The sequence below is a fragment of the Agelaius phoeniceus genome, chromosome 8 (genome assembly GCF_051311805.1).
Source record: "Agelaius phoeniceus isolate bAgePho1 chromosome 8, bAgePho1.hap1, whole genome shotgun sequence".
Lineage (NCBI taxonomy): Eukaryota > Metazoa > Chordata > Aves > Passeriformes > Icteridae > Agelaius > Agelaius phoeniceus.
This window is the reverse complement of record NC_135272.1, coordinates 20,027,964-20,040,419: the sequence shown is the minus strand read 5'-3', so window position 1 is coordinate 20,040,419 and position 12,456 is coordinate 20,027,964. Positions and strand designations below refer to the sequence as shown.

Below are 12,456 nucleotides of genomic sequence, written 5' to 3'. Positions count from 1 at the left end.
ACTAAAGGAACATTCAAAGGAAAACAATCTAACTTATCTTAATCTCCTCCTCTGTAACATCTAAATAAACCAGCCTATCACTGGAACAAAAAAATTATGTAGCTCGTAAATTAAAAATAAGAAATTAAATACAATACTTTGAACAAGGGATGTGCAGCAATCGGCTGACAAACTTGGAAATTCTTTTCAGTTTTAAAATTTCTGGGGAAAGTATTATGAAGCTGATATTCAACAGAACAGTCTATCACATTCAAGCCCAAAACAAGGTACTTTATAACTTTCTTGATTTATATAAGGCAATTCAGTTACATTCTTTAGTGCCAAAGTTAAGCATTATCACTAGTTCCACAAAATTTTCAGTGACACCTGAAAAAATGGTCTTAACGCATATCAGAACTTTCTTTTTGGTTGCAAAATGAAATATGAAGTTCTTTAACTTTCCATAGAAATGACAAAGACAATGCAAGTTATAATAATTATCACAAAAATATTTACATTAATGTCATGGTTTCCTAAATATGTTTGGTGTTACAGCTCTGCAGCATCTGTCTATAGACCAAAATTATTCCATCGTGGCCAGATCTGAGCAATTCATCCCAGGCTCTCAAAGGATGTCTAGTGAGTGACTCAGAAGTTAGTTAGCCAACAAAGAGCATGGTAGAATTGCATGGGCAGAGCTTAACAGTGCCTTGTTAATGCCACTAAACAGCTTCTAGCACATAAGCAGCTTGGTTAGTCATAGCTCTCCTTATCCAGGGCAGCCTTGCACTGCGAAGGCATATGGCTAATGCTTCGTCAGTGCAAGTGATGCTGGCAATCTGTTTGATCTGTAATGTAAACTAAGAGTGATAGTGAAGTTCTGATTTCAAAATGGCACTCAAAATTATAGCCACGTGGGTTTTTATAAAGGAAGTACTATTAAAAGTTCTCAAGTGCTTTAACATTCTGCATGCATTTCTATGCAACACCAAACACAACTAGAAACACTAGCATTTTGCAGCATCTCATCTCCATTTGCTATTAATAATATGGTAAATTTATAAAATTTTGAAGATGCATATATAGAAAATAAATTCCAAGGAGAGTAAGTTAAACATTCCCTCAACTCCACAGTTTTATGGGATTTTTTGTTTTCACTCTGAGAACACCTCTGCAGCTAATCTTTGTAGGGAATATCTCTAAGCCAAATGCAGTCTAAATAAGGGTCTAAATCAATAATCCAATCAGTGGCTTACCTAATTAATATGTCCTCTGTGGCAGAGGATGTTTGTTTCTTGGTGCTGAGATAGATATATCAGAGGAACATGAGCTGGTCACCCAAGATGCAAAGTGTTGTTGCAGTTTGGAAGCAGCACAACATTTTTGTTAAATACATTAGAATCAGTCACTTGCTTTTCCCCAAAAAGCATGCCCTAAGCAGCATTCAAGTGATTGCACTGGAGATAAATGTAAATATAGAAGAAGGTAGAAGAGAAACTTCAACTTACTCCCTCAGTCCCAACAAAACACACTAACACAAGGCTAGTGGCTACTTTCATAGCATCATTAAGTTTGGAAAACATCCCTGAGATCATTGAAACCAACCTTTGACCAAACACCACCTTGTCAACTAAACCACAGCACTAAGTGCCACATCCAGTTGCTTCTTGAACATTTCCAGGATGGTGACTCCACCACCTCCCTGAGCAGCCTGCTCCAATGTTTGACAACTCTTTCAGGGAAAAAATCCCTCCTGATGTCCAACCTGAACCTTCCCTGGCACAGCTTGAGGCCATGCCCTCTTGCTCTATCTCTGTTTGCCTGGGAGAAGAGTTAAACCCATCTTGTTAAACCCTCCTTGTGGGCAGTTGCAGAGAATGGTAAATTCTGCCCTGAGCCGCCTCCTCTCCAGACCAAACCCCAGCTCCCTCAGCCACTCCTCACTACTACGTGTTTTGTAGTCTGCACTGCAGACCTGTTTTGTTTACATGTTTAAATTTCCAGCTTTTACTATGCAAACTAATGAATACTTGTGAAACCTTGGAACTTCTTACACTGCAATTTTCTTGGGTTTTGCCCAGTCATAGAAACTATTTGTCAAATACATCTGAGAGTCTAGACCATATTAAAAGAAGCCTGATTATTACTAACCCCAGCTTGCACAGTTGTCAAGACAACAGTGAATATCATCATTAACAGAAACTGTTTCTAGCAAACTGGAAATCACAGTTGAAGCTTCACTCCCTTGTTCATATTATCTAAAACCATATGCAAATATATGAATGCAAAAGAAAATTCTAAATGAACTTTGGTATCTTTTATACTGATTTAAACAGATAAGCAAACTTTCCTTTCCCATTTCAAGTATGAATAAATATGTTTCAATTTTCCTTTAATAACAAGAAGACTACACAAAAATACTCAGCTTTAATTTTGACTTGCAAAGCTTTCACACATACTCAGTGTTCACAAGACAGACCATCTCCATATCCACCTACGAGTAGGACCCATTTACGTATTAACACCTCTCCAGCCTTGCTGATTGCTCACTGCCTTAACCCACCATGGTGGCTCACCAACTCAGTCAGTAAGTAAGCAACTGAAACACTAGATTCGGAAAAAGTTTGCTTTGAAATTCTATGGCTTCATTTGCCTGACACCAGGATCATGAAATGTACACTAGACATGGGTCTAGAACACATAGTAACATACATACAGCATTCAAAATCAATCTACCACCTACTGAGTGAACCTCCAAAGGGTTGGGCTGCTGTTGACAGGATGGAGGAACAAGCCTGCAGAAACCACATTAAAAAAATACAAACAAAAACCAACAAACAAACAAACCCACCATGAAATCCTGCCCCCAGGGAGGAACAACCCCAGGCACCAGTACAGGCCGCAAACAACCAGCTGGAAATCAGCTTTGCAGGAAAGGCCCTGGGGGTCCTGAAGGACAAGACAAACCATGAGACAGTCCTTGCAGCAAAGGCCAGCAGCACCCAGGGCTGTGTCAGGTGCAGCATTACCTGTAGGTTGAGAGTGGAGAGTCTTCTCTGCTGCCCAGTACTGGCAGACAGATCTGGAGTGCTGGGTCCTGTGCTGGGTCCCCCAAGGCCAAGGGAAAGGGGGATGTACAGGAGGGAGCCCAGCAAAGGGGCACTGAGGTGTCTGAGGGACTGGAGTGTCTGTCATATGAGGAGAGGCTGACAGACCTAGGGATATGCAGCCCTGAGCAGAGAAGGCTCAGGGGGGAATCTTACCAAATGTATAAATACCTGATGGGAGGAAATAAAGACAACAGAGCCAGATTGTCCTGAGCAGTCCCCAGCAAAAGGGCAAGAAACAACAGGCACAAGCTGAAGTGGAATTCGTTTTTTTTAAAAAAAAAAAAAAAAAAAAAAACAGGGTCGGGGGGGAGGGTGTTGGAAGCTTTTTTGTTTCAGTTTTGCTGTTGTTTAATGTGAGGATGTTTGCCTAGACAGTCTGTGAAACATCCATCCTGGAAGATGCAAAAAAAACTTTGTTGGACACAGTCCTAAGCAACCTGCTCTACTTGACCCTGCTCTGAGCTGGAAAGACAGTCCAGACCAATAATCTCCAAAGCAGAGTATGCACAAGACAAACCATGTCAATGTGGGAAGAAAATATTTTCTGTGCAATTAATAAATGATTTTTTTTAATTAAGTAGTCTTTATGTCATCTTTATCTGTCTTTTTTTTTTTAATTTCCATTCTTGGGTGTGTTCTATAAGGCACATAAAATATTAGAATAGTGGCAATACATGTACAAACACACAAACATGGGGCATGCATGCTCAAAAATATTTTGCTGGTCTGCAATCAAAAAAATGCAGAGACCACATGTTTAGATCATCTTCAACCTCCCAATTTCATCAATTCTGATTCTCTCTCTTGATGACAACAATGAATGCCTGTACACAGAATGAACAGATTCAGCAGGAAAAGGAATTCCTGCCTGCTGATTTCTGCTGCTTTTTGAAATTTGTCCTTTTTAAACCCAGTAACTCACTAAACCTTTTCTTAGTAATTTATTAATATCTAATTTGACATTAATAACTGAGTTTGGATTCCTGCCACACTTCTCCCTAAAGTTACCTTATAATTTGAGGGGGCACGGGTATTTATCATTATTGTTCGCTTAATTTAAAGACTCCTCAAGGCTACTCTACACTAGTTTCCCTAGAAATGCCTCCTGTAGCAGTCCACATTCTGGTTTTACCACCTATGAAAAGACTCCCAGTGTCAACACCCAGCTACACCACTTCCTGCTCCTCAAATACTTATCTCCTTGTACCAGAAAAACCAGTCTAAAAGCTCCTTTAAAATTCTAGATGAATCTTTACTGGTGATTTGGATCCAGATTTTTCCCACCGATTATATGTTAAAAACAAATTGAGCTTTGTTTAATGAAATAACAAAGTGCTTTTACTTATGCAACCTGACATTATAGGTATATAGCTATATTTTTCTGACAAGTTACTACATAAAATACCCAATTAATTTATCATATACACATTCAAGGTAAGCAAGCAATAGTCTGTCCATTTATAAGCTCCAATTCAAAACAACTAATGGATTTTTATTGTTTACTTCAGCTTTGCAGCTGCATTAAAATATAGTAATAAATAAAACATTTGGAGTACATTAACAAAATAAGCAAAACATTAAATGAATTGAATGCTTTATGGATTTTATGTGCAATCACAAGTAAATCAAATTCTTAGAATGCCACTCTTTATATACTGAATAATGGCAAACTACTATCAGCTCATTATCTCATTTAAAATCTAAAATAAGTGTAAAGTAGTAGAAAAAGTTTGTAGGCTTTGTGATAATTTCAAAACCCTTCAGAAAGTTTATTTTGCATACATCTATATATATAAACAAGAAAGATAATTTTAATGTAGTCCTCAATTTGAATACTGAAGAGCTGGAAACAGAACAAGATCCTTCTTGGATATTAGTATTTGTTTATGCAGAGCACAGTGATACTCATAGACTAGAAGTGTACTGAAACCCATATTAAATTGGCCGTTTTTCTCAAAGATGAAGTTAAAATGGAAGGTCTTGTTCCAAACAGGAGCACTGGGAAAAAGTGTTCATTGTCTTTCTCATCTGGCAGACCAGTAGTACCACTCTGGGAAATCAGAGAGGACTTGGGCAGACTGCCCACTCAACTTAAGGCTCATCTGAGATCCACATATATCCACTTAGCTATCCAACTAGGATTTTTTTGTTGCTGTTGCTTTCATGCCCACATGATTTTAGTGCTTTTGTGCAACATGCAACCCTCTCCACAACTTCCCTTAGCCAAAGGAGGCAGGTACCTCATAATACTGAGGTTAGCAAATCTATGTCCTCCCATGCCTGGTCCAATGTCCACTCTTGTCATGGAAAGGGAAAGTGAACTTGAATCTATAAAAATGTACCATTTGAATTACACACATACAGATAATCTTGGGATCCAAACAGAAAAACGCAGCCAACCCAGTAAATGAGGTGACTATACAGCAGAAAGAACTGTACAAGCTAAAACAACAAGTGTCTTTCACACACATTTAGAAAAATATGTACACCTACATGCAGATAACTCTCTAAATTAACATTTTCCATCTTTCATGTGGCACTCAAGTATGTTATAAAAACACACAACAGTATAAATTTAGTAAGTCGGGTATTTTCTTTATCTCAAAATAAAAAAGCAACTAAGGAAACAAACAACCATACAATACTGACTGCAATTAAGAGAATTCCAGCACTGCACAATATCTGTCACTCTTCACAATCAATAACTATTTCTCAGAATGGCTTTTACACTAGCAGAAATAGCCAGGATACAAATTTATGAGATAGTAAAGTGCTTTTGCACAGCAAAGAATCACAAGAGTCTTCTAAACAGGCTTTGTAACAGAAACATGACCTTTGAAATGCCAAAGCTCCTCTTGCTATTCAATGTTGATCACGGAAGAGCTGTCAGCTCCCAAGTTTTTTAAATATTATCCCTGCTGAGTCATGTATTGCAAAACGTCACAAACCTGAACACTGTTACAGGACAGCAACAACTTGAAATCCAATTTGTTGGAAATATTAAAGGCAGCTTCATTTGCCAAAAATTCCCCATCTTTACTTTAAATCACTTTCCATTTTCTGACACTAGAATGCAAGACTTACATATGCAGATGACCAACCACATTGGAGAAAACCCTAAACATATGAAGTAACACAAGCATAAAGCAAAAATCACTATTAGAAAGGTGAATGCCATTATTTTTACAGTTATTTGCAGCACTGGTAGTTGAAATATTCAGAACACTTGTAGGTAAGAATACCTTTTCAAACAGTCAGTGCACATGAGACGAGCATCATGAACGTAATTCATGCAAATCAAGTCATTCACACACATCTATAAATTCTAATGGATAACGGACACAGTCAAAGCAAATAGGTGTATTTATTTCATCAAGTAGATTCTTAGGGGGATTGTTGTTTTTACTTTTTACTGCACTGGTTCAAGTGTAAGAAGTTACTCTGAGATGAGGCAAATGAGATGAAGCACTATGTTTGCATCATTACATTTTACTATCCAATTTCAAAACCTTTAAAAGTGAAGCTTATATAATTTTCTGATTCACAGATAATACTATAAATAACATCTTCCTGATTATTTGGTGAGTTACTTTAGAAAACCTGTCTTCGATTCCACCACCTTTCTGCATAGCAATCACTCCCTTTTCCAGGCACTGTATCTGGCAGGACTTTGGAGTCCTGTACCCAGATACTCTGCAGTGCAAGTAAGGATGGCAGAAAATTCATCTTCTGCGTAATTTTAACCTCCTCTAATAAGTATTAAGCATAAAAATATGATATTAAACAAAATATACATCTCTACAACACATAAAGGACCTGACAGATTCTTACATTCCATTATCAAAACCAAAATCACATCATTTTGGTGATAAAATCAGAGTACACAGGAACTACATACATAAAAATCAAATTCAATTTAAAGCAAATACAGGTTTGTTCAGACACCATTGTACAATTGCTTTAACACTTACAGAATTTAGATGAACAATATTTTCATTCACTCACAGTTTAGTATAAATATAAAGCAAGGCACCCCTTAAGCATTTTAAATAACAAATTAAACATTTACATTTTTTACTGTGCAGTCAGGCTTAACATTTATGCAGCTTCAAAACCAAAGTACAGCCTCAAGGGAAGCCTCTCCACTGACAAATTAATACCTTAGAGAATAGAGCTGAATGGTGGCAATGAACTCATTTGTTCCCCCAATAATGAAGAATGACTCTTTCTTTACCACATCTGTGACTGTTGCTATGGTGACCCAGACTTACCTCATTGCTTCTCGAAGTGCTCCTCGCTCACTAAGAGTCGTGTGCTTGATGTCATCAAAATTATTTTCCAGTTTCTCACAGTTCTGCAACAAATGGACATATCCATGTAAGGCTCTTAAACAGTTCATTGTACATGTATTAACAGTATTCAGCATCACGCAAACAAAACTGATTTATACTATGTTACCTCAAATTATGCATTCTGTTTTAATTACATGGGAGTCATTAAAAAGCCATTGAGAACTCAGAATTAAAGTAAACATGAATCTTATTATATGGTTGTCATGGAAATCATCTTATAAATTTTCCATAATGAAATGTATAGAATTTTTACTTTTTCTTCTTTATTTTTTTTTATTTATGTGTGTGAGGCTACAATGCTACTATAGCACACAAATAGGAGAACAGAAACCTAAATGAGCATTTTTTATTATTATTGTAATAAAATTTATAAATTACATCCCAATAAAACAGGCAGGGTTGTTGGAAAAAACTAGTTGTATTTAATTCCTATTTAATTTTTAAAACATAACAGAAATTGAAAAGCTTAATTGTTTACAGACACCTCAACTACAATGTTTCTTCCAGATTAGAGCTAAGCAATATTTATAAAAGTAATATGAAACCAACAATTTTGTCATAATAAATGAAGTAAAACTTTGATATATTCTGTAAATTATTACTAAATGTGTGACTGGTTCCATTACTTCAGAGCACTGATGCTTTTCTTCTGCTGCCACAAAGACAGTAAAATTGATTCAGAAGATGCTGGGAAGTGCAGTAATTTGTGTCTGTACAAAGTGAGTCTGAAATGACAGCGAACAAGAATTCTCTAATCATCTGCATCTTCCATAAGATTTTTATATTCTCTTGAGGCTTCATCAATACAGGAGGCTTTTAGGTTACCCCTGTTCTACACAACAACTTTCTCCAATACCAAAAGTTACCTCAAGGAGGCATAATTTTGCCATATGGGTTTAAAAGAAACCAGTTGCAAGCAGAACAGCTCCTTTTGCTAACAAACTCGAAGTCAGGATTGCCAGGTTCTATATGTAGCCATAATTTTAAAGACATTATGGGCACTATTATTTGGTCATATTGCTTTCATAGTATTTAATAAGTGACTTCATTTTTAAGACCACATCTTAAAACTAGTTATAATAAATACAATAGGAGTTATCTATTGTTTTTTTCTTATTTGCATTGATTCCTTATTTTTATAATTACATTCAATCTGAGGCTACAAAAGCATTACTGAAAAGGAAATTATTAGACTCTTATAAATGACCTAGCAACGTATTTTATCTTGCCCAATTAACATTTAAACTATCATTATTTTTAGATAAGATTACAGATCTTTTAATACAAAGTTTTAATGCTTCAACAATACATTTCTGAGCAGAAAAATTAACAGAGCTACACATATTTGACATATTTTGACATCTTTTTTCTCCTTTGTAAAATCTACGCATGTCACAGTAAGTCTCGTCCCACAGTTAAAGTGATTTGGTAATTTGTTTGTTTATATTACAATGAGTTGTCCTTTGCATAGCAAAATCACACTTCAAGAGTCAAAGGGATTGCAAAAGAAATATGGAAGCTGTACAATGAAGTATTCCATTAATCAGATCAGCATACACTGACCTTCAGCTCCAAGCACATACAGGCAGGCTAGTCATTTAAAATATATAAAAGAAATCCAAATCAACAATACTAATTAATGAAGGATTCTCAATTCATCAATGCTAAGACGCAAGTATCTGTGCAAGCAAAATTAATCCTCCAGGAAAATAGAAGCCAGAGAAAATATAATTTGGAATATTGCTCCAAGATCCATTGTTCACTAGCACCTCACTGGAGATTCAAAAAATCTGAGGAGCACACAGTTCATTGTTGTGAACTTACTTCTACCATTTCTGAGAATTGTTTCTGGAGAGTATTTTTCTCAGCTACTTTCAGCCAAATAGCTCTCATGCAAGGTACAGTAGTTGGAGAGCAAACCGTAGAGTCACTAGAAGAAAATGAGCTAAAAAAGCTCAGAAGCAGACTGAGAAGGAGCCAGAAGCAAACTCATGAAGGAGAATGATATAATAGGACCATGACATCAGTTACTGCATTTGTCCTGACTAGGAGAGTAAGCAACTGCTGATCATCCCCACTGCTTTTCCACTCATGCAAGCATGCTTGATCATCTCAGAGGAAGGAGAAAAGGGTGTCTGAAATACCAAATATAAGCATAGTCACAGGTGCATAGAGGGCACTTCATGTGTCTGAGTGTCAGCTCACATGCAATATTGTAGATCATCTGAAAGGGTATCAGTTTCTGAGAAAGGCTTGAAATGAAATTATAAGCATGAGAATACTCTGAAGAATATGTCTGGAAAATGAGGAAACTTCAGTAGACCATGACCAGGGTGAGTTTTACATTCTGAAGTATTAAATCACTAGCAAAAACTGAGTTCATTCTATTATCCATGCTACCAAACAATTCATATGTATAAGCACATTGCACAGGACAGTGTATTTTGGCCCATAATACATCACAATACATTTAAGTCTAATGAGCAATTCAAGTCCAAGGTGTTTCATTTTGAGCAACAGCTAAAGTAAAAAAATCAAAACGCAAGCAATGAAAAAAATTGCTTTTGGTGGCTCACTGCCAAGTGATTTTTTTGTGGGTATAGATACAGTCTAGAAGTTTTAACTCTCTGATTCAATAATTATATAGCAGTCTATATGTTATCGCCGTTGGCAGATCTATAGTTCTGCACAATACTAAATTAAATATCACCCTTGAGAAGTTTGGGAGGAAAAATAAGTACAGAGTTGCAATTAGGGACATGGTCATCATAAGTCAAAATGCCATTACACAGAAAAAAGCCACATAAGTCTAAATACTGCTTCTTATAGGATTTTAGGATAAATACTTGGAATTCTTTTAGTGAAAAAGCAAGAGCAGGAAGTAAGTATTTCTATTTTATCTATAAATAAATGGCTTATTTATCATATGAGATCTTGAGCTTCATGACAGCTAGTTAAAAATGGAGATGTGGACTGGATATTCACAACTATCTGTGGCATGACACACAGCAGACTGGTAAAATGTATAACCAGAAATGAGAAAGATGAATAATGAGTGTATGAAGATGAGGAAGAAGGAAGATTAATGAACAAGTTGAAAAGCTTTTCCTCTCATAATCACAAAAATATGACTTTTCCCTGCTACAATTTATTTCTGTTAATAAAATAAACTGCAAGCTTTGGGAGCAAAGACTATGTGTTCACAATTCTGTATTTTCAGATATTTCAAGTGACAAGTCCAAAGTACTCTGACACTGGTTGAAGAAACCATCTAGCTCAAGCAATAGAAATAAAGAAACCCTCAAGGTTTTAAATAAAAACCTGGGATATTCTGGCAAAAGTGAAGTCACACTCTTTAAAACCCATCTCTTAACATTGATCGGCTTAGCTTTCTTACCTATGTTTTTGTCTTGGATGAAAAAGCCCTCTTTGTTGACTTATTGGAAAAGGAATTCTTCATTTGAGTCAAATGAAGAACCTAGCAGATGTAGCTCAGAAACCAACAGACTAGCACAGCAGTCTGCTGCCTGGTGTCACCACTGAGGATGTCCCTAAATGACAAAAGCACTGCTGCCTCTGCTCTGCTCAGAAGTAAGAGTCAGTCTTGGAAAATCATAACTCAAACTTGCCCATTCTGTGATACAGTAGGACTAAATATGACCCCACTCCCACTGAAATCAACCATAAATCTTCCAAGCACCAAAGCAAGAGTGGAATCACAATAAGCCATATCCTGCTACTTTAAATCTATCCTGAAATACTTCACAGAAGACTTTCAAAATTACAGATAATTTCTCTACACAAATTTTGAGATAGTTGAGAAATAAAAATCTTTTGTACTGACAGCAGTGTAAGACCTATTCTAAGGCAGCCTGCACCACTGAGGTTGAGGAGATCTCTTATCCTTGTTGATACACTGCCAAATTCAAAGCCCTACTTGAAATACCATCTCTCTTCTATGAAAGAGGTTTTTAAGGTTAGTACAACGAGTGTTGAATTCTCAGAATCCATTGCTTCTGCATAGGTTTTAGAAAATTTTCTTAGAAAGCCTGAGTAAATCTCACACTTTTAATGTCAAATTTCCTGAGTATTAAACATAAGGAATGTACAGCAATTGAAAGACAGAACAGCTCTTACCTATTCAGTTCAAATTTGCTATTACCACTACTGCTAAAACAAATTCATTTTTCCCATTTTCTTCTTTATAACCCATGAGAAAGGTTCCTAGAGTATGTTGTGTCAATTTCCTACTCTTTATGCAGACAAATTTAATTTATTAAGTGTATTTGTACCTAAATTTCTGAGTCCTTAAAATGAGACAACCTGGTCCAAATTCTGAAGGATTTACTAACTCACTCTAATATTTCAACTCATTATGTTTAAGGAGGTAGTTCTCAGAAGAGATTACCAAAACTGTTGAAGACCTACAAAATCTACTGTAAATACCTACATCTGGGACAAATCCAGCAGGAAGATTTCCAAAGATTGGTCCAAAAAGTCCTTAAAACTTCAAATTCCACATATGCTACAAGGGTGACCACATCAGCTAGCTCTTTTGAAAATGCTGGCCATACTATAGAAGTGACCTCCTTTAACAAAATAGTAACAAAAAAGCTGACTATTTTGGGGGACTGTGTAAAAAAGTGTAGAACGCTGATTTTCACTTATTGATAGATATGAAGTGTTAACACAAATATTACTTATTACAGAAATGTGAATTATTTCATCAGCAGAAAACTTCAGAAATAACGAACTTGTGGTTTATAAACCTAAAGCAACACTATAATAGTAATCCAAACTGTAATATATTGCTGCAAGGATAATTATTAAGGGAAAACACAGCTGACATTTTCTGATTTATGCACACAATCAGAGATGGAGTCCAAGGACTGTGACATAATTATCTTCATGCTAACAATTTTTGTAAATCTCTTGACAGAATTTTAGCTAATTTTAAAATGCCTTCTGAAGATTAGCACTTAAAACTGTTGGGGAAAATAGCACAATTTATTAGC

The 12,456-nt window shown here is 36.1% G+C and overlaps 1 protein-coding gene across 10 annotated transcripts in view; it reads right to left on the bottom strand.

The window, feature by feature from the left end:
* Positions 1-12,456, bottom strand: part of DPYD (dihydropyrimidine dehydrogenase) — a 331,722-nt gene that overhangs the window by 278,236 nt on the left and 41,030 nt on the right. For all 10 annotated transcript variants that reach the window (XR_013183272.1, XR_013183268.1, XR_013183269.1 and 7 more), the window contains exon 3: positions 7,361-7,443. Coding sequence is in view for 4 of the 10 variants with exons in the window: in XM_054638674.2 (XP_054494649.2) it covers positions 7,361-7,443 (83 nt within the window). In the remaining 6 variants the exon portion in view is untranslated. The remainder of the gene's footprint in view (positions 1-7,360; positions 7,444-12,456) is intronic.